Raw genomic sequence first — 22,154 nt, forward strand, 5'->3', positions numbered from 1 at the left:
GGAGGTAACCCAGGCAATTTGGCTTCAGACCTGGGCGTCCGATCACTATACATACTGCTCCTTTATGAGGATATTTTTACATCTTGTTTAGCCACAAGTCATTCGTCCGTTTCCCATCTCTCTATTGTATCTTTTTTTTTTTTTTTTTTTGGTGGGGTAAGTGATAACTAGGCTTATTTATTTCATTTAGTTTTTAATGGAGGTACTGGGGGTTGAACCCAGGACCTGGTGCATGCTAGGCACGCACTCTGCCACTGAGCTATACCCTCCTCCCGCTATTGCATCTCTTTTCTTTGCCTAACTCCTGCCTTTACAGTTTACACTTTGGTTGAACTAATTTTAGCTGAGTGTAGCTTGCCTTATTTCTACCACTATCTCAAAATATGTTTAAAAATAGATCTTTGGTTAGGGGAATCATTCAGGTACCTCAGGAAGATTACTGCTCGATATATGATCTGAATTACATGAACACGCACACACACACACACACACACAGTGGGGAACACACAACATCAACATAGACTAATGGGAGAATAAAAGGGAAAAAGCTAAAGGATGGAGTTATAAATTTCTCAGCGATTTTTTAAACAGTGTTTTGATGTGGTTCTTCTTTGTCAAAGTGTCATTACTCTTTCAGTAGTGACATCAAGATGGTCTAACAAAAAAGTTCTTTCTTTTTTTTAAAAAGCTACTAAATACTTTTGTTCTGGATTCTCTTCTCCCTTTGCTCCAGAACCCCTTATTTAACTAGTGTCCTCACCACCAAATACCATGAAAGAGAATGTCTTTTATTGCCAAATGTCTTTCCTCCTGTCCAATGCTACTCTCTCCTAGAAAGTAAGAGCAGGTTTTGTTTTTTTTTTCAGTTACCTAAATGCATCTCCCTCAAAAATACTAACTTCTCATCTTATTCCTCACCAAAACTTATGGTAGTAGGAAGGCCACTGGATACTAAAGAACAAGAACATCTCACACAATCACCCTGTTTCTATTAGACCATGGCTTACTGGGTGACTTCGTTTGAGTTAATGAGCTGCTGGGCCGCAAGAAGCCAATCTGCGGCTAAGGAAGACGATCACAAGCCGCCCAGAGACCCCAGAATCTGAGCTGTGGGCAGCACCTGGGCGGGGTTTGGAGCTGTCTCCCTTGGGGTGGGGATGAGCGCATCAGGAGAATGAAGAAACTGGAATTTCAGAGGCTAGAGGGGTGTCAGACACTGCTGACTCTTCATTAAAATCTGTTTTCCTCCTGTTACAACATGATTGGACTGTAGCTGTGGCTACAATAGTAACTGTATTTTCCAGTTTCTCTTGCAGCTACACGTGGCCACGTAAGTGACTACGTTCTCATCATGGAATCTAAGAAGAGGTGAGTAGGCAAGTTCTGCCTCACCTATTTAAAAGGCAATGGTTTGCCCTAGACCTCTGCTCATTCTGCTTTCCTGTAGCCTAGACTGATGATAATCAGAAGACCTTTGGAAACTCTATTGAAGAGGTAGGTCTGCCATCAGGTTGGGGCCCTAAATGACTAGATCTTCTCCTCTGGGTCTATTAATCTTGGACTGTTGTATTAGAGGTAAGTAAACTGCTATTTGCGGTGCTATTAAATTTTAAATTTTGCTTTCTACAGCTGTTTAGGCAACTCTAATTACTATTAGTATCAATATTCTTTGGGCCTGTACCTTTTTTAAGGCTGATGTCTTTCATAAAAGCTTTCAGTCGTAAATGTGAACTTATACTATAATAGTATGTTTTAAAAGTAAAATTCTGAACAGAGTTTCAATGCAACCATCTTACGTACTGGAAGTTTAACCTATAAATGAATTATGTGTGAATTGGATCATTTTGAATGTACTAGAGATGCCTAGTTATAGGAAAACTGACAAATACTTTTGTAACCTGAATGTTCGCCTCTCCCTGCGGAATCAGGTTTACAGTTTCAGAACAATACGAGAATCACTTTTAAAACCATCTTTCAAAATGTCACTTTATTCTAATGCTCTACTACTTTAATTGTGTTTTATAATTAATTACTTTTAAATCTGGCAAATATGTTTTGTTTTGTTTTTAGATTACTTGTAAAATGTTTGCAGCCTTGACTCAAAGTTTCTCTCTGTCTAGGCTAACTGCAAATTTGCAAGTGAGTCATTTCTTCATGGGGCTGTCACAGCGCACACAAATCACTACACAGACCCCGCTAAGCTGCTCGTGCGACTGGGGAGGAGCAGTTAAGACAAACGACAGATGATGAGGGCTGATTCCAGGGAAGTAGATATGAGACTTTCGAAGGGGTGTGTGTGTGTGTGTGCGTGCGCACGCGTGTGCGTGCGTGCAAAGTGTACAGGCATGTCTAATTGTGTTTATGGATGAGTTTCTGCAAAGGTCCATACCAGGAGGGGCTTTTGAGCAGCACAGGCTCACCTCTGCTCAGGGGTTCTCCTGCTTCCTAATTCTTTCTGTTAAGTCTGCCTTTCGCCTAAAACAAACAAACAAATAAATAAATAAAAATTAATTCAATAAATATTCCCCCCCCCCTTTTTTTAAGATGGCGGGTTTATAAGAGAATGAGCTTGAAACTTGTTTGAAGGAGAGCTGCCAAGGAAGGCTGCCTGACGTGCACCGTGCGTGGCGTGAGTGAGAACTACGCTTCTGTTGAATTAACATCTGAGGACGTGCTTGTTACAGTAGTGAAGGCTGCATCAGTCAGACCTGACCGTGCAGGAGCCACCCACAGTGTGGATTCTCTTCCAGGCCTGCTATGTGCTAGGTGTTACTGCTGGGCACAGAGGAGGGAAGGGGAAAACTCACATTGAAGAGAAAGAGGAAGCAAATCATGGACACTATGGCAGGCTGAAAACACGGCCCTCAAAGAGATCCATCTCCTAGTGCAAAGAACCTGCGACCATCACCTTATTACGGCCAAAGGGGCTTTGTAGACGTGATGAAATGGAGGTCTTCAGATGGGGAGGTTATCCAGATGGACCTAATGTAATCACAAGCATCCTTATAAAAGGGAGAGTGAGAGAGATTTGAGTGTTGAGGGAGGACATTTGAACAATGACGCAAGATGCTATCCTGTTGGCTTTGAAAATGGAGGAAGGGTTCAGGAACCAAGGAATACAAGGAATTCAGCTCTAGAAGCCAAAACCCGTAAGGAAACAAGACTCACCCCTAGAAACTCTGAGGGAGCACAGCCCTGTGGACACTAATTTTGACCCAGAGAGACCTATTTTGGACTTCAGGTCTCCAGGAACGTAAGAGAATACATTTACATTGCTTTAAGCCACTAAGTTTGTGGTGATTTGTTAGAGCAGCTGTAAGAAACCCATTCAGAGAGGATAAACACTTGCACAAGATGAGGATACAGGGACTTGTTCAAAAGCAAACGAACCTGAAAGACACCTTCTGTGAATCAGTTTATTTACGATGAAATGTCAGTCAAGCAGCCCTGCTGGTTATGTTCCTGTGGATCCAGTGCTGCCTGCCACGCTCACACACAACAACAAGCAAGGAAAGACCCTGCCCTTCCTGATTTTCAAACATGATTGGGAACACAGACTACAAACCCATTAAAAAGATTTAAAGATACTTAAAGCACCATAAAAAGCAAGAGGAAAATCTCCAGTGAAGAAATGATTGGGTTCCAAAGTTAATCAATTTTAACAATTTTAATCAATTGTTGAACATCAAAATACATTTTCCCATAGAAACAACGTCATTTTCCGTGGCTAAGGCACTGGAAATGTAAAACCCTATTGAATCCTTAAAATAGCACAAAAGAAAACCAGGTAAAATCCTGGATCAGTAGGGGACGGAAGTTTTGTGGTAGTGGCTCCACCTCACTCATGTAGAGAAGAACGCTCAGATCTGATGGATGTCTGCGGGTCCTTGTCCTCCCACTCACTCCTCGGGCAAGGGGTCCTTCTTCTGGCATGCACATCAGAGACCATCAAGACTGGGCCTAGGGTGGGGACCATGGAGATCATGAGTAGATGATTTGGTATATGGTTTGGAGGTAGAATGACTGTCGTGATGTGACGTATTCATGAATCCTCATACTATTTTTTTTAGTGTGTGTACCGTCTATGGTGATGTTGCCTCTTTGTTGTTCTCTTTTTTTTCCTTAATCAATTCTGTCAATTTTATTAATCTTTTTAACCAACCGTCTTTGGCTTCGTTGACTTTCTCTGTTCTCTATTTTCTGTTTCGTTAATGTCTGATTTTATGTCTGTCTCTCTCTACCTTCTCTTTTTTTTTGTAGCTTGTTGAGATAGCTACTTAATTCATTAAATTTCCATTTAAGAACTACTGTAGCTGCATCCTAGAAATTTCAGCATGCTGTACTTTCATTACTATTACTTTCAAAATATTTTCTAATTTCTGTTTGTATCAGTGGAATAGAATAAACTCCAGAATTAGACCTTCATAAATTCAGTCTATTGATTTTTAATGAAGGTACAGAGGCAATTCAATGAAGAAAGGACAGTCTTTTTGCACAAATGATCCTGGAAAAATTCGAAATCCAAGGCAAAAAAAAAAAAAAAAAAAGGTGAAACTTGACCTATATCTTACACCATATAGAAAGTTAATTTACAATGGGTAATAGACCTAAGTGTAAAATGTACAACTATAGAACTATTATAAGAAAATATAGGAGAAAATCTTCATGACTGGGTAGGGCAAACATTTCTTGGATACAAAAGCATAATCCACAGAAGAACAAATTGATAAGTTAGGCTTTGTTAAAACTTTTTCTTCTCAAAAGACTTTAAGAGAATAAAAAGACAGCCTTAGCTGGGAAGAAGTTGACTTAATCATATACCTGACAGAAAACTTTCATCTAGAATACATAGAGAACTCTTAAAACTTGAAAATAAAAGCCCTATTTTTAAAAAGTGGGCAAAAGATTTGAACAGACACTTCAGAGGGGATACATGGATGGCAGAAGCCACGTGATGAGCCCAACGGTCAGCAGGGATATGAAAATTAAAACCAAATGGGAAACTGGGACACACCTACTAGAATGGCTAAAATAAAAAATAACGCCACTATCCAGTGCTGGTAAGGGCCTGGCACCACCAGAGCTCTTACACAGCTTGTGAGGATGCAAAATGGACTAGTCATTCTGGAAAACTGTTTGGTAAATTTTAATAAAGTTAAACAAATGCCTACAATGTAAAATCCTACTTCTTGTAGAGAAATGAAAGCACATGTCCACATAAAGACTTGCACACAAAGGGTCATAGCAGTGCTATTCACGACTGTCAAAACCTGCAAACGACCCAAAATGTCCTTCAGTGGATGAACAGATAAAACAGCTGTGGCGTATCCATACACGGGAGTGCTACGCATTGGCAAAAAGGAATAAACTATTAATACACAAGCAGCATGGATGAACATGAAATGCATTATGCTAAGTGAAAGCAGTGTCTCAAAGGTCACATACTGTGTATTTCCATTTCTGTAATGTTGTGGGAAAGACAAAACGGTAGTGCTGGTGAACAGATCAGTGGTTTCTAGGAGGTTAGGGATGGGTTGAGAGACCCATTAAGAGGGTTAGAATTGTTCTTTATCCTCTTTGTGGTGTTGGTGGTTATAAGAATCTGTGCAGTATTAAATCTCATAAAATAGTAAACCAAAAAAAGTAAATTTGCTATATGTAAACTTTAAAATAGTAAATAAATCAGTTGACATATATTAGAGGTTGGACTCCTCATCATCTTGGGTCAAATTAGAAGTTCACTGAATCCACAGTTTTATGGCTAGTAGGGCCATAAAACAAGATGTTTGCTCTTTTTCCTCTCTGGCCCCACGTATGCCGGTATCTTTTAATGATTATTCATGGTTGTGCTGGCATAACTGACTCATTCTCACTCTGAAAACACATTTTTTTTTTACCTTTTTAAACCATGTGATAAAGATCACAGTAACATGAAGTAACATTTTTTCATGGGTGGAAATTTAAAAACTCCAAAAGAATCAACTGAGTAGCTGTACTAAAAAGAGAGTTCAATAAAGAGGCAGAATAAAAGATCAACATATACAAATCAATGTTTTTCCTATATACCAATGTTTTTCCTATATATCAATGGTTTTCCTGTATACCAATGGTTTCCCTGTGTACCAGCGGTTTTCCTGTATACTAGCGGTTTCCCTGCATACCAATGGTTTCCCTGCATACCAATGGTTTCCCTGCATACCAGCGGTTTTCCTGCGTACCAGCGGTTTCCCTGTGTACCAGCGGTTTCCCTGTATACCAGCGGTTTCCCTGTATACCAAAGGTTTCCCTGCATACCAACGGTTTCCCTGCATACCAGCGGTTTTCCTGTATACCAACGGTTTCCATGTATACCAACGGTTTCCCTGTATACCAGCGGTTTTCCTGTATACCAACGGTTTCCCTGTATACCCGTGGTTTTCCTGTATACCAGCGGTTTCCCTGTATACCAGTGGTTTTCCTATATACCGATTAGAAGAAGTTATAGAATCAAAGAGCCCACTAACAACAGCAGGAAAAAATTAAACATTTCCTAAGAGTAAACAAAAAAGTAATATGTAGGACCTATTTAAGGAAAGCAATAAAACCTGACTGAAAGACCTAAAATATGACTTGAATAAATACCTTCTTCCCAGACAGGGAGCCTTCGTGTTGTAAAAGTATCGACTCTCCCAGTCTCCCAGCACCAGTGATGTCAAGGCAATCCAATCAAAATTCTGGTTGAATTTTTTATGGACCTTAATGACTTGATTCTCAAATTTATAGTGAATACTGGAAAAGAAAATATGTGAAAAAAATTAAAACGGAGACAAAAATTTAAAAGAAATGTTCAAGACAAACTGTAACATTATAGTGATTGAAACACCGTGGTACTGGGTAAAAAGATAGCCTGTATATACGAAGGAATTTAGTTTGCAATAAAGATCCTATTTCAGATCATTGGAAGGAGGGGATGGGCCTAGCTCAGTGGCAGAGCACAAGCTTAGCATGCACAAAGTCCTGGGTTCAATCCCCAGTACCTTCATCATAAACAAACAAACAAACAAAATAAACCTAATTACCTCCTAACCCCAAATAAAAAATAAGTAGACAAATCATTGGAAGAAAGTATGAGCTATTGATAAATGATGTTATTGATTTAGGGGAAAAAGCCGAAGTTAGGTCCTGACTGCACTGTACGGAAGAACAAGTTTCAGAGATAAATGTAAAAAAGAAAACTAGAAAATACTAGAAGATAATGTGGGAAAATATTTGTATAATCTGGGAGAAATGGAAGGCATCTATAAGTCTACAAAATCCAAGAACAGTGAAGGAGAATTTTACACATGCAAGTTCAAAACTTTTTTATATAAAGAATTCAAAACTAGGAATTCAACAAAAGATTAAAGTTCAAAATGTGAAGAGCTTCATATGACTATTACAAAAAGATAAGACAATAGAAAAATAAGCAAAAGGCATGAACAGCCATTTAAAAAAGAAGGAATTAAAAACTGGCCAATTAGCCGATGAAGTAATCTTCAGTAAGACACCTAACCAAAGATATTTTAGGCAATGTGATATCCGTTTTCCTCATCAGATCGGAAAACAAGACAAGACAGAAAAATTGGTCACATTCAGGACTGGAGAAGTAATGGAAATGGGCACGCTCACCCCCTGTGGGTGGAAGGTAAGTTGAGGAAGCCTTCATGTGCAACAGTTTTACCAAAATTGTAAGTCCCTTTTACCACCAATTCCCTTGCAGGATTTCCTCCAGAAATAGTTGTGCATAGTCACAAAAATGTGATTGCAGAGTTGTTTGGGGCACAGCTTAGGTGTGGGAGCCAGACGATGTGGACTCCACCAGTAACTGTTTTCCTCACCCTAGGGAAGTTAACATTTTTGTGGCTCAGTTTTCTCATTTGTAAAATGAGGAATAGACTATGATCTACCCTATGACGTTGTTGTGAGGAACTAAGGAGATAATAGATGTAAAGTGCTTGCACGTGGTCTGGTACACAGTTCAAGTGTTAGCTGACGTTAATAGTGAAAAATTTGAAATAATGTCACAAATGCTCATTAAGATGGGGAAGGACACTCTTGTGGAACATCACACTGTGGGCTAACATACATGTATTTAAAGGTTTTAAAAATTCATTTTTAATTAGATGAATTTATACTGACATGGAAAGATGAGGAAAGATTTTAACCAGCACAGCCTGTTTGGTTTGTATAGTTCTCGTGGCAAAGGGGAGGAACAGTCTAAGCCAGCACGTTAAAGCTTTAGCCCACGTTCTACACTACATCACCTCCACTTGCATTCCGTTGACTAAAGCAACTGATACAGACTCTGCTTGTTGGCAGACACTGGAGTCATACAGCCAAGAGCATGGGTGTACAACCATCTTATAGGGAGACAGGGAAGAGCTGGGAACAGGAGTGCAGTCTACTAAAGCTGGCTGTCACAACCCAGTCACCGAGAAGGCTGAGTGGATATCCCACGCTCTGTGTGCATGCGTTTTCTGTTTACTTCCAGAACCCATCTCTGTGGGCCACACATATGAGGACAACACTACGGAACGGTGCCTGTGGATTTCCTGAGCAAATGAGGTGACGATGGAACCTTGACAGTGAGGGCTAACTCCTGATTTCTTGCGTCTCCACTGGGAAGATACAGACACTTGGGTGTCACCAGGTTCACTCCCATCTTAAGTGTCTTGGTCCTTCACAGTCCTCTGGACATTCAAATTTGTGTTTAGTTCCTCATAAAAAACTATTTCATTTAATTTTCACAACATCACTCTACAGTAGCTGTTTTATCCTCATTATAAATGACTGTGCATCATAGGCCTTCCAGAAACACTCATATTGTTTTAACTCTTTGATTACAAAGATTAATTGTGCATGCCAATTTGGAGCAGTTTGTGGGGATGGAGGTAGGAGAGCTCCCTTGCATCAGAGTTGTAGTAGTGCCCCAGGAATACAGACACGTGTACAACAGGCGTGCTCGTTCTTCAAGCCTAAGACTTTGCAGGGGTCGGTCACAGAACGGCTTTGGGCTTTTGTCAGCCGCGGCAGGAGCAAATGCTCAGGGTTAGGTCCCTGACAGCACGTTCACGTGGTCTAAAGATATCTCAGTGTAAGGCTGAGTCATGGAGAATATCTGGGTTTCATGATTTTATTATTGAGATGTCTTGTTCCTTCTGTGGAAATAGGTCACAAAAGTTAAATTTCAGAGTTAGGAAACTCGAGAAGTTTTTGAGATTAGCTAGACGGATTGCATAACCGTTACACTGCTGGGGGGAGAACAGAGAGTGAAGTTGCATGTGACTAATTGGATGACAAGTCACTGACAGTCCAAAGGTGTGCAATTAAAAGGGAAAACAAACACAGTCTTGTCGAACAAGAGGTCTGTGGGGAAGTTTGGGTGCATGGAGGCACATCTTCGGTCTTTGAACTTTGTCCTCAAAGATTTACTTGCTAATAGTCAAGCTACCTTTGCTGTTAACGGCTAGTAGAGATTTCTGAAATGACTGGGCAAGAATCCTGTAAAGCAGACTCACTTCGTTGATATTCTAAAATGTGAACTCTCTTTGATGTAATTCCTGACCCACCTCGGCTTTCTGGGTTTTAAATCTATTACATGTTATTTGATGCCAAAGATGTATAATTGTATCAAAAGGAAAAATACAGTTTTTCCTTTCTTGGGAGAAAGAAAACCCAGTCCCTTTCCTCTCGGTACAGTGATTTTCTGTTCTGGGGCACTGACCCGATCCTAACCTGAGCCCAAAGGTCTAAGTCCATGTACCCGAAAAGAGGTTCCCCCCGTGGTCACAACTTTTGCTCAAGATCCATATCTGTTACCCAACAGAGCAGTTACCCAAAGGACAGCAAACACGATTTGTTTACTAGCCTGTGCTCAGTCACGCTTGGCAGATGCCAAGGCCCGTCAATGGCATGACTTGGTTACCATTAACCTTACTGGTTGCTGCTGTCAGAGTGTGTGCCCTCCCTGTGGAGCAATAAAACAAATTAACATGACGCCACGATTATTTAACCTGAGCAAGAATGAAAAAGGAGTTGGGGTTATATTTTATTCTGGCAGTTACCACGGATTCACTAGAAAACGTTGGACAGATTGCCCACACTTCAGGTAGGTAAGCCTTAGTCTCCTCACCTGGGAAATATCTTTTCTGTGCCTCAAGATTACAACCACCATAGGTCCTGGACTTTAGAATTGTTCTACAGACAACTCCTTCAAACATTCAACAATACCTGTTGTGTGTCAGGCAGTGTTCTAGGTACAAATTCAACGTATCCTAAAAGTGAAATCGCTCTCTTCCCTTCCTCAGACTGAGACAGGAGGGAGGGGGGCAGGGCGCAGCCACTCAGGGAAGGACAGCAGTTAACACCAAAATGGTGGAAGGTTCACCTCCTCGTGGGCCTTAAGGATTAAGAGGTTTAACTTCTAGCAGACCTTGCACTTCTTCAAATGCTCATCGTAACAGCGTGATCAAATGACATGCCCGCAGGCGCCATGACAGCCCCAAGGCTGACCGAGAAAGGCAAAGAATGGACGGGGCCCAATTCCTGGTAATCCCAGCCCTTTCCCCAGGGCAGTTGGATTGATCCCACCTGTAGGCGTATGAAGCTACTGAGACCATAAAAAGTGACACCACCACGCCTAGTGGCCCTTTGCACTCTCTCTCCTTTGGAGACGCCTGCACTCTGTCCATGGAGTGTGTACCTACTTTCACTTCAACCTGAGCACCCAGTTCCCACACCTCTTTCCTTGCCTTTCTCTTGCCTTATACTCTATGCAGTATGTATCTCTAAATAAATCTACCTTAACTCAATGGTGGCTTGCTCTTGAGTTCTATCCTGTGTGAAGCCAAGGACCCACACTTGATGGGGCACGTCCCAGGGGCTCAGCCGAGACCTGGGACTCGGCCCTCCTCACACCCCATGTCTGTTTTCCAGCGTCAAGACCAGCTTTTTTATCTCCTGTACTCTCTGGCATCAGCATCCACTCACCAAGCTTTTTCTTTTTTGGGGGGATGGGTAACTAGGTATTTATTTTATTTATTTATTTAAATGGGATTGAACCCAGGACCTTGTGCATGCCAAGCACACGCTCTACCACTGAGCTGCGCCCTCCCCGCAACACCCGCTCAGTCGTCCATGCCAGGGATCCCTGGGAGGCAGCCTCAGTGCTTCTCTTTCCCTCAGCCCCATATCCCAATCGATGACCAGGCCCTCTCAAGCATAGCCTCACCAGCTTGGGGAGTCCATTGCTCCCTTGCTAACCTGGCCTCAATGTCTTTGCCCTTGTGGTCTCTCTGCTTCGAACACTCTTCTTCCTGATTTCACATAGCTGGTTTCTCGTCAGCCAGGTATTAGCTCAAATGTCATCTTGTTAGTGACATGCTCTTCAGCTGTTCCTACACAGAACTGCTCCCCAGCCTGCCCTTCATCTCATCCCTGTCTCATCAGCACAGATACTGCCTGATGGCTTTTACCCCCTCCCCCATTTTGTCTATATGTCTCCTTCACTGGAATCTGAGCGCTGTAAGTGCAGGGACATTTTCTGCCTTGTTCACCGCCACTCTAAACACTGGGGATACGGCCCGTATAATCACTCTCTATAGTACTCACCTGGCAAAAATCCAGCCTAGTAAAAGCCGATTCTCTGCCCATACTTATCCCTCACCCGTACCCAACATGCGCTATGCTGACGGGTCTCACAACCATAAACCACCAGTGTCCCGAGCTCCTGCTTGGCTATCGCATTTCTCCAGTCAATTCACTCTCCCACGTCCCCAGACCACTCTTTCACACCTTTCCCTCCTCAAACCTCTAAGCCCCTTTCCCCTTCCTCAAGCTCATCTGATGACCCTCTTTCTTATTCCGCATAAGCAACAGAATTGGAAGAGATCCGCACGCTCTCACCACCACGCCTGCGCTTACACTGCGCCGTGTGTCCATGCTCCTGTCTAGGCCAACCCCGCTTCTGTGCACCGGGTCCCCTCTCCTCTCACTCAAGGACACCACGCCTGCAGCATCAGCTCTTCTCTCTACTGGACCGTTCCCAGGAGCTTTCAATATGCTCTAATACCACCCATCTGAAAACAAAGCCCCGCTCCCCTTGACCCTGTTTCCCCTCCTAACTGCTCCCAGTTTTCTGTCCCCTTTTGCAGTGAAACGCTCTGAAGAAGGTGTGAGACATTTGTCTCCACGTTCTTTCCTCTTGTTCTCTTTTTAAAACCCACTCCAGTATACAGAAATCGTTCTTGCCAAGGTCGTTGATGACCACCACTGTCTCTACCCCTCCTCTCAGCTGCATTTGACACCATCATTTCTTTTTGAAATTCCTCTTCATCTGGCTCAGGGACACTGCGCTCTTCCTTCTCACAGTCTCGTAGGCTCCTCCTCTTCGTCTCTTCTGGTTCCTCCCATTCTTCTGGTCATCAGTCGCCTAGAGCGGGCCTGGGCACAACCAGAGGCACAGGAGTGGGACTCCGGCGGCCCCACGTGCGCGGGCTGCAGGCGCTGCTCAGCAGCTAGCAGGGCCCCTCCGCACACCCTCCGCGCGCCGCAGCCCCCGCGCACGCCCTCTGGCGGCTGCTGCGCCCGGGGCGGCGCCGCGGGCGTCGGGAAGGAAGCGCGCGCGGCGCGCGGGGCGGGGCGTCTCCCGGATGGACGCAGCGTGCGGGCGCCGAGACGCGCGAGTGCAGCATGTCCGCCTTCTTGCTGGCTCTTCGGGGCGAAAACCGAGCCGAGGCGCCGCGGGCGCGCGTGCAGGAGCAGGACTTGCGGCAGTGGGGCCTGACAGGTCAGTGGCTCCGGGCGAGCTTCCGCCCAGGCGGGCCGCCTCGCGGGCACTCGCGTCCCCCGGGCCCGGGAGCCCGCGCCGGCGCCGGTCCGGCGGCGCCGCGGGTGCGGACGACGGGGCCTTGCCTCCCCGCCCCTGCGGTGGGGACGGGCGGTCGGAGCCCCGCCTGCGCGGCGCGCGGGGCCCGCGGACGCCGGAGGAGCGGGGCTCCGGCCCCGGGGAGGGGGGGGCTTGGGGAGGCCCCTGTCCCAAAGGTGAGACCGTCCTCCCTGAGGAAGCGGGGGTCGTCCTGGCGCCGCGAGGATGCGAGTTTAAAGTTTCTGTTGCGGTGGGTTTGGAGGCCTGGCCTGGTGGGGGGCGGGGGGTTGGTTGCTTTTGTAAACCTGTCAGACTCTCCTCCAAGCTTCAGTTTTCTTCGTTCACCGTGCGCGCGCAGTTCTGGGATAGTTCTCCACTGACCAGTTCTCCCCCAGTGCTAGAGTTTGAAATATGCAGCTAAGAAAAGTTCATCAGCTCATTACTGCGCGTAACTATTTTATGTATACTAGCCCTTCCCTAGAATCTTCGAAGCACGAAACTGTGCGTCTCCCTGAGGTCAGCAGGTAGGGAGGCGGACCGCATTGTTGCGTGGAGATCGTAGGACTGGAGACACCCAAATCCCATTTCTCTACTTCCCGGCCTGCACTTAACTTCCCGCCTAACCTCTCCCATCCTCATTTTCTTTCTTTATAAAATGGGAACAAGCAGCCGTGCCTTAACTGTATGACAGAACCCTGAATCAGTAATAAGCAATGGTATAGTTTTTAACTCACTACTTACTGAGTGTTTCTGAGAGCCACATACTATAAAGTGTTCGGTACAGAGGTGAGGATACCCATGTGGGCCCTGCTTTCCTAGGGTTTCTAGCCTGGGGACTGTGAGTGCTTTCAAAAGTATAAACAAGTATTTATTGAACTCATACTGTGTGCTAAATACCAAGGAAGTGTGAGGCTTTGTTGTGAATGAGACAAAAGGTGCGGTTCTGTGTCTAACTTGGAAGAGGGATGGATAAAGATGAATGGATGGGACACAGACATGGAAGAGAAAGACCTCTCCCATCTTGAGTCTCTGAGACTACGAGCATGATAGCTCTGTGTCTGCAAGGAGTGTGTATCCAACTTAAATATGGATTTATGGACTGATGCTTCTACGTTTGTGTAGTTTATATGTTTATAAAGCTAACGTTTTTATATGTTTGCCTATTTCCTTGCATGTGTTTTTGGGTATGGTACTTTGAGAACATGTGTGAGAGGAGGCTAGATCAAATGTTCACATTGACATTAGACTGTAGATTATATACCTGGAGAAATGCACACATGGATGGATGAGCGCTGTGTCAGTGAAGCTGAGACCATAGATGAGAGATTGCAAGTTTGCCTGGATGAATTAGAGTGAGTGAAATAAACAGACAAATGTGGGGGCTTGGTGGGAACGGATAAATGAGTAGTGGAGGGAAAGAAAATGAGTAGAAAGTGCATATATTCAGAGGAATAACCATTTAATAATATAACTTGAAATTTCTATTTGCCAGAATAAATTGACATTCTGAGAAACTGTTCTTTGTGAATTGGTTAAAAATGCTTACTAGTTTTTTTTTTTTTTTTCTTATTAACAGGTAGTAAATGTACTCCACAAGTGAAATATTTAGGGTAACCACTGCCGCATCTGGGGGATGCATGGGTCATGCCAGCATCTTCATGCAGGGGGCACCCATCCTCCTCTTCTGTCTCTCTCCATCCCCCACCCTCACAGCATCTCCCCACTGAGTGCCCACAGCAGACTCATTTATTAACTTGACTTTTATGTCAAATATCTTTTAGGTTTAATTTCAAAAAAAAAAAAAACAGTTAAATTAAAAAAACCCAGCATTTAGGGTAATAGTCTATGCATAAAGAAAAAATAGTTACATACATAGTGCTACTGCTGGTAGTGCGTTTTTACCTATTCCTGCCAGCCCTCGGTCTGTGCATGGATACGTGTGTATGTCTAACTTCTTTTTTCCCTTCTTTTCCCGGGCTGGGCAGGGACTGAGGCAGAAGTGCAACAATGGGGATTCATGTACATACTTTTTGGAAACCATGGTTTTTTTCCTTATTATCATTTAGTTTTCTTCAGTATTATATTTAGTACTTCAGTGTGTGGGTGAGCCATAATTTAGCCAGCCCCTTCACTTAGGTATTTAGGGTTTTTTGCCTGTTTTACATAATATTAATAAATACTCTTGTAACCAAATACTTGTTATTGCTATGAATTTTAAAAATTGAGATATAATTGCCATGTCACATTATATGAGTTTTAGGTGTATGACATAACAATTCGATATTTGTATATATTGCATAATGATCACCACAGTAACTCTAGTTATAAAAAGCTGTGAATTTTTAATTCTTCAAAGGCAGCATTTCTGGGAGAAGAGTATATAGAATTTTTGCTCATTTTTCCACACTCTCTCCAATGCTGATATTTTCAAATTTGAGAATGTAAAAATGCTGTTTTATTGTTTAATTTAATGTCTGTTGTTTACTAATGTTGTTGGACACTTGGGTATTCGTCTTCCTTTTCTTCCTTTTCTGTTTAAGCTTGTTGCCCATTTAAAAAATGTTTTTTTATTGAGGTATAGTCAGTTTACAATGTTGTGTCAGTTTCTGGTGTACAGCACAATTCTTCAGTCATACATGAATATACATGCATTCATTTTCATGTTCTTTTTCACCATAAGCTACTACAAGATACTGAATATATTTCCCTGTGCTATACAGTATAAACTTGTTTTATAGTTTGTATATACCAATCAGTATCCTCAAATCTTGAACTCTCAGTTTATCCCTTCCCACCCTCCTCCCCTCTGACAACCACAAGTCTGTATTCTATGTCTGTGAGTCTGTTTCTGTTTTATGTATAAGTTCATTTGCCTTTTTTTTTTTTTTAGATCCACATACGAGTAATATCATACGGTATTTTTCTTTCTCTTTCTGGCTTACTTCACTTAGAATGACATTCTCCAGGGCCATCATGTGTCTGCAAATGGCATTGTTTTACTATTTTTCGTAGCTGAGTAGTATTCCATTGTATAAATACACCACAACTTCTTTATCCAGTCATTTGTTGATGGACATTCAGGTTGCTTCTATGTCTTGGCTATTATAAATAGTGCTGCTGTGAACATTGGGGTGCAGGTGTCTTTTTGAATTAAGGTTCCCTTTGGATATATGCCCAGGAGTGGCATTGCTGGGTCATATGGTAAGTCTATTTTTAGTCTTTTGAGGAATCTCCATACTGTTTTCCACAGTGGCTGCACCAAACTGCATTCCCACCAGCAGTGTAGGAGGGTTCCCTTTTCTCCACAGCCTCTCCAGCATTTATCATTGATGGACTTTTGAATGATGGCCATTCTGACTGGTGTGAGGTGATACCTCACTGTAGTTTTGATTTGCATTTCTCTGATAATTAGTGATATTGACCATTTTTTGATGTGCCTATTGGTCATTTGTTTGTCTTCATTGGAGAATTGCTTGTTTAGGTCTTTTGTCCATTTTTAGATTGGGTTGTTTGTTTTTTTTTTTAAGTCATATGAGCTGTTTATATATTCTGGAAATCAAGCCCTTGTCAGCCTCATCTTTCGCAAATATTTTCTCCCATTCCGTAGGTTGTCATTTTGTTTTTCTTATGGTTTCCTTTGCTGTGCAAGAGCTTAAGTTTAACTAGGTCCCATTTGTTAATTTTTGCTTTTATTTCTATTGCTTAGACTGCCCTAGGAGAACATTGCTGAGATGTATGTGAGATAATGTTTTGCCTGTGTTTTCTTCTGTTTAAGTCTTTAAGCCATTTTGAGTTTATTTTTGTGTGTGGTATGAGGGAGTATTTTAACTTCATTGATTTGCATGCAGCTGTCCAGTTTTCCCAACACCATTTGCTGAATAGACTGTCTTTATTCCATTGTATGTTCTTTCCTCCTCTGTCAAAGATTAATTGACCTAAAGTTTGTGGGTTCACTTCTGGAGGTGTTGGGGTACTTGGTTACAGCTGCTTGAGGGCAGAATCTAGACCCTCACTTGGCCTTTGCTGGTGTGGGTTGGACCACAGTTTTTTCCCCCTATGGTGTTTGGCTTAACCAGACTGGTTACTGTCTAAAAATATAAATTTTCTGTCTTGCTAGGCTGCCCCTTTCCTTTGGCTAGTGGGAGCAGGCTTTTATTTTTTTTGAAGTACAGTCAGTTACAGTGTGTCAATTTCTGGTGTACAGCACAGTGTCCCAGTCATGCATATACATACATATATTCATTTTCATATGCGGGCAGGCTTTTATTGGACCTTTTTTTTTCTTTCTTTCTATGCCAATTGACATTTCTGGGTGGCCAGTTTCCTCTAAGCCTGGGATATATGAGGCAAAAGGAAACCGGTTAACTCATCACCCTGTTGTTCGCTGGGTCTCTGGGCACTAACCAGCCTGCTTTCCTCACTCCACCTTTTCAGAGTCATTCTATGTTCTTCTTCTTCTTCTTCTTTTTTTTTTTTTTTTTGGTAATATTCAGGGTTTTTAGTTGTATTAGCAAGAAGACTGGGGAAAAGAACATCTCCATCTTCCTAGCAGCAGAAGTCTCCAGATTTCACATATTAATCTTTGATTTTCTGGGTTTTCTAACCTATAAGGTGGGGATAATACCTAGGGCACGGGATTGCTGTCACGTTAAATGGTATAACGTAGGTTCAGTGTTCTCTCCTCTCCCCAGTACTTAGTAAGTGCTTAGTAAAGATAACTTCTTAATATTTTTAATATTCTACAGTTGTATATTGTGTAGTTTCTTTTTAAAGGGCATGAGTTCAAACCAGAAAGTTTTGCATTTGTGAATAGTTCTTGTGTAAAGTGTGTTTGGGGTCTTCCCTCTTCCCAAGTTATAGCTGTTCTCTGAAATTGAACTTTTTTTCAAGTGAAAGAGAAAAGAGAGGCAGCAGAAGCTCCGTGTGGATTTCACACGCTTTCTGCGGTCCCTGTGCACTGGCAAACTCCTGCGCAGCATCATTTCAGTTCTTAACAGCACTGCATCTCTATGGAAGCATAACTGAATCTAGTCCTGTCTTGATTTTTTTTCCTTTAGCACTCGATGGCAGGTTTAAGTGGCTGCGATCAGGCAAGCAGACACAAGTCCAGTCCGCGTGCTGCTGTGTGCTGCTGTGGTGCCTCAGTTAATGCCTCGTTTCCTAGAATGGACACTGATGTGAGACTCAGGCAGTATAGAGGCCAAATCCCAGGTTGACGTTCTCGTCTGTCAAGGCGGTCCTGTTAACACCGACGGGCTGTGTTAGGGCTTTGAGTGTAGTGGTGACTAAGGCTGCTCAAAACATAGTTTGGAGGTCAGCAAATGTTTCCGTGTCTGTAACTTCTCAGCAAGGGATGTGGCCGGTAAGGCTGGGGGTGTGGGGACTCAGGCGGCCTTCTTCAGCGAAGTCTTGAACACAGCCTGTGTGTGCTGAAACGGCTGCCGTGTTTTTTATTTCTAGGGATCCGTCTCCGCCCTTATCAGCTGGAGGGAGTCAACTGGCTAGCCCAGCGTTTCCATTGTCAGAATGGCTGCATCCTGGGAGATGAGATGGGCCTGGGTAAGACCTGTCAGGTACGTTGCTGTGGAGTGAACACTGTTTGCTCCCACTGCAGTACCTCCTTACAGCTTGTGACTGTCTTTAGCTGCCAGCTACTGGCGTGTGTTTTTATACTAGGAGGTAAAATGCCTGCGCCTTTGTTAAGAGAGCGTGATCTTGGTCTTGACTTCTTTAGCCATGGGGACGGTTTTGAACTTTGCACTCCCTTTGTTTTATCTAGCCCTTGACGTAGAATTAAAATTAATGGATAGAGTTTTTCTCTCTGTAAAGCAAATACACCTGTTCCAGGGCTCAAACTGACTCTGCCCTCCCTAGTCATACTTTATCTAGTTAACTGGATTACTTTTAATATCAGTCTCCCTTCCTCAGTGGGCGGTGGGGCTACTTCCCTTTTCTCTGCCCTGCTAGAGAAGCACACAGAAAGTGCCCTGTGTTCTCTGAAATGCCTTGGCCATACAGTGGTAGGCTGCAGTCTAGAGACCTGGAGAATCAGACGTAACCTCCTTGAGCATCGATTAGTGAGTGGTGTGTTAAGGTCAACGCTTCCAGTAGGTTGATCACCAATAGCAGTCCGTGTTGACAGATGTTAGCAGTAGGCTTGGATTTCTGGCCAGTCCAGACACAGACGCTCCTGGGGTTAATTACACAAGGTTTCCTCATCTGTAAGATGCCAAAGGAAGCCAGTGCAGTCAGGATGCACAGAAGAGGCAATTGGAGCTGAAACACGAAGGTGTAAATATTTGGATACCAAGAGGGTTCACCAGTGAGCACACAGAATGAGTCAAGGTCTCATAGTCCTTTTAAGTCTAACCCACGTACATAGATGTTGCGCTGGAGCAGCTCTGCTCATAGTCTAGTCTGGCCATGTCTTGGAGACTCCTTGCTCTAAGCCAGGCATACCTCATCAGTCTTGGGATTATTCAGAATACAGTACGACCTCTGAGTGTGTCCCCTCAGGTACCTCATTTATGACCCTTGGGTTTCCCAGGCAGATGACCCTGGTCCTGGTACCTTCCTGCACTGAGAGCTGTGCAGTAGAGATACGTTTCCCATGTTTCTGGGAGGTAATAAAAGACTTGCACTCGGGAGCAGAGCCCTCTGCTTTGCCTGGGACACTGAAATCGCCCTGACTCCATCCAGAGCCAGCAAATCCCATGTGTCCTTTGCCTTTCCCAGAGTGTTCACATAGCCCAGCTTTAAGTGCCCTGACAGTATCACACCTCAGATTTCATCTTGCTAAAATTTTGTTTATAATTTTTGCATCCGTGTTCATGAAGGACATTGATCTGTAGTTTCCTTTGTATGGTTTTGGTCTTGGGGTAAGTCTGGCCTCGTAAATTGCGCTGAGAAGTAGCTCTTCCTTTTCAGTTTTCTGGAAGAGTTTGTGTAGTTATTGTTTCTTCCTTAGAAGGTTGGAAGAATCCACTAGTGAATCCAGATTTATTTTGTCAATATATCTCGTGGCAATAAAAGATAAATTTTCTCTAAACAGTATCCTCAAGCGAAAACTAAACAGAATGGTTTTAATTCAGTAAGTTCTTCTTGGGTGTTTGGGCACAATCTGGGCTGGGAAGCTATGGATAGTGAAAAAGAAAATTATTTCTGTTATCAAAGTAATGTGACCTCAGTTAAAACTCCTCACCACAGCACGCTGACCATAGTCACGGAGAGCAATGTGTGCTTTACATGGTTGAAATTATAGTGCACATGTAGTTTGTATATTATTAATCTGGCAGTCATTGTTATTTTCCATTTATTATGTTCTTTACCGTGATGATTTTCTGTTGGCTGCGTAACACCCGTCAAGGGAAGTGATCGTACTTTACTTAAATGCTCTCCAGAGGACGAGTGCAGACGTTCCCTCTCCGCGGTCCTGACACTAGCCTCGGTGTGGGCGTCTCCGGGCCCGTGCAGCTCTGTCAGGATTTTGGGGTTACATCCTTAGGGGCGGTTTTCTCAGAAGCAGCTCTGCAGGTGGGGCTGGGGGCCCTCAGACTTCTTGTTTCGTAAAAGAGTGCTGTGTTCTCTGTATGTCACGGCAACTTTTCAAAGAAGATGTTCTAGTCCAAAGTGTGTGCAGCTGTATCCCGAAGTAGTCTCTTAGGCGCTGAAAGATTTTCAGTGTAGACCCTGATGTAAGCTTATGAGACGTTATTTACTGTTTGTTTTCCTCACTGAATTTATGCTCCGGGAGAGCTGGGAGTTTTGTCTGTTCCGTTCACTACTATGTTCCAGAGCTCAGAATAGCTCCTGGTAAATAGAAGGTGCCCCATAAGTGCATGTGGAGGGAGGGGGGGCATGCTCCCTAGGAGATGCTGGCCAGCAGTGGGGCCCCGCGCGGCCGGCCCTCTGCACAGCAGGTCTCGGCACTCCCTGCCTTGTGTTTCCAGGGCATCCCTGATCTTGCACGTTCCTTGCATTGTTCCCATTGTTTCCTGTTGTCTTTCCTGATGTTTCCCTTTGTATTAGAGCTTCAGTCGCATAGATGCTGAGCACCATTGCTTATTGACTGTTGGTGAAACTGGGCACCACACGTTTCTTTGGCGATTGTATTAAGGCTGTGATTTCCCCCCCGGGAATGGATTACCCTCCTAATGGGTGGAGACTGTACACAAGGTTTTGTTAAAGCAAGTCCTCTATAACAGTTTGCATTTGTTTTTATCTTTTTGATGCAGTTGTAAGTGTTCTCTACGAGGTTGTGGGAACTTTACTGTGTTCCTCATGTGGGAATGTGATCAACACTGCCTCCTTTTTCTCTGTTTCAGACTATCGCTCTCTTCCTTTACTTGACAGGAAGACTCAATGATGAAGGACCATTTCTGATTCTTTGTCCCTTGTCTGTTTTGAGCAACTGGAAAGAAGAGATGGAGAGGTACAGAGTAGATGCAGCTGAAATTTTATTTTTTACATTGATTGTTTTTTTCTGGGGTGCTATCTGAACTATGATAAAACGACATACTGCCCTAAGCAGTGAGTTTGTTTCTTCCAGAAAAGTGTGACCCAAGGCCGTGCCGCCAGAGACTGAGGGCTGGGGCGGGGTGGCCTAGGGATGCTCTTGTCACTGTTTGGTACTTTGAAAAGTCAGTACTCATGTTTAGTAAATTTTGCTGAACTAAAGGAAAACCCAGCTTTTTCATAAAGACATAGTGACACTTCATAGAAAGTAACCAATATGGAATGAAAGTTTTCTTTTTAGGTTAACACAAGGCCCTTTTTGATGTTCACTCAGCCCTTTTCCATCTTCACACGAGAACTCGCCCTCGGGTTTACCCGTCAGTCTCGGCGAGCTCCCAGGGCCCAGGGCTTGCTCTGGCCGTAGGGTACCCTCAGGGCAGCCCTTCCGTGAGGTGTGATCCTCCAGACGTGCACCCGCTTCCCGCGGCTCGTTCTGTGTGTTCATCTGCCTCTCTTCGTGGATTCAGATTGGCTCCAGGGCTTTCCTGTGTAGCATACGCGGGTGACAAGGAGGAGCGGGCCCGGCTGCAGCAGGACCTGAAACAGGAGTCACGCTTCCACGTGCTGCTGACTACCTACGAGGTACTTGTGTGTTTCCCTGGAGTCAGAGCTCTTCACTTGGGACCTTAGAGGTCGTAGAATCCACTGGAATCATATTTAATTTTTTTTTGAGAGTTCGTATTTTTCTGGGAAGAAAGTCTGCTTTCATTAGATTCTCGGAGAGAAGCGTGCTCACATGAGTTAGCTCTCTCTCCCT

At 43.6% G+C, this 22,154-nt stretch overlaps 1 protein-coding gene and 1 long non-coding RNA gene across 2 annotated transcripts in view; one reads left to right on the plus strand and one right to left on the minus strand.

Annotated features, from left to right (window-relative positions):
* Nucleotides 1-3,652: 3,652 nt before the first annotated feature.
* Nucleotides 3,653-12,610, minus strand: LOC141574343 (uncharacterized). The gene is made up of 3 exons (XR_012501257.1): nucleotides 12,268-12,610; nucleotides 6,622-6,768; nucleotides 3,653-3,960 (listed from the first exon to the last, which is right to left on the minus strand). It is a non-coding gene; the product is annotated as an uncharacterized LOC141574343 (long non-coding RNA).
* Nucleotides 12,611-12,646: 36 nt separating this feature from the next.
* CHD1L (chromodomain helicase DNA binding protein 1 like) overlaps nucleotides 12,647-22,154 on the plus strand; it is a 46,196-nt gene continuing 36,688 nt past the window's right edge. The window contains exons 1-4 of the mRNA XM_074349324.1: nucleotides 12,647-12,805; nucleotides 18,344-18,456; nucleotides 21,208-21,314; nucleotides 21,865-21,979. Coding sequence (XP_074205425.1) covers nucleotides 12,709-12,805; nucleotides 18,344-18,456; nucleotides 21,208-21,314; nucleotides 21,865-21,979 — 432 coding nt within the window. The 5' untranslated portion in view covers nucleotides 12,647-12,708. The remainder of the gene's footprint in view (nucleotides 12,806-18,343; nucleotides 18,457-21,207; nucleotides 21,315-21,864; nucleotides 21,980-22,154) is intronic.

Source organism: Camelus bactrianus, chromosome 21 (genome assembly GCF_048773025.1).
Source record: "Camelus bactrianus isolate YW-2024 breed Bactrian camel chromosome 21, ASM4877302v1, whole genome shotgun sequence".
Lineage (NCBI taxonomy): Eukaryota > Metazoa > Chordata > Mammalia > Artiodactyla > Camelidae > Camelus > Camelus bactrianus.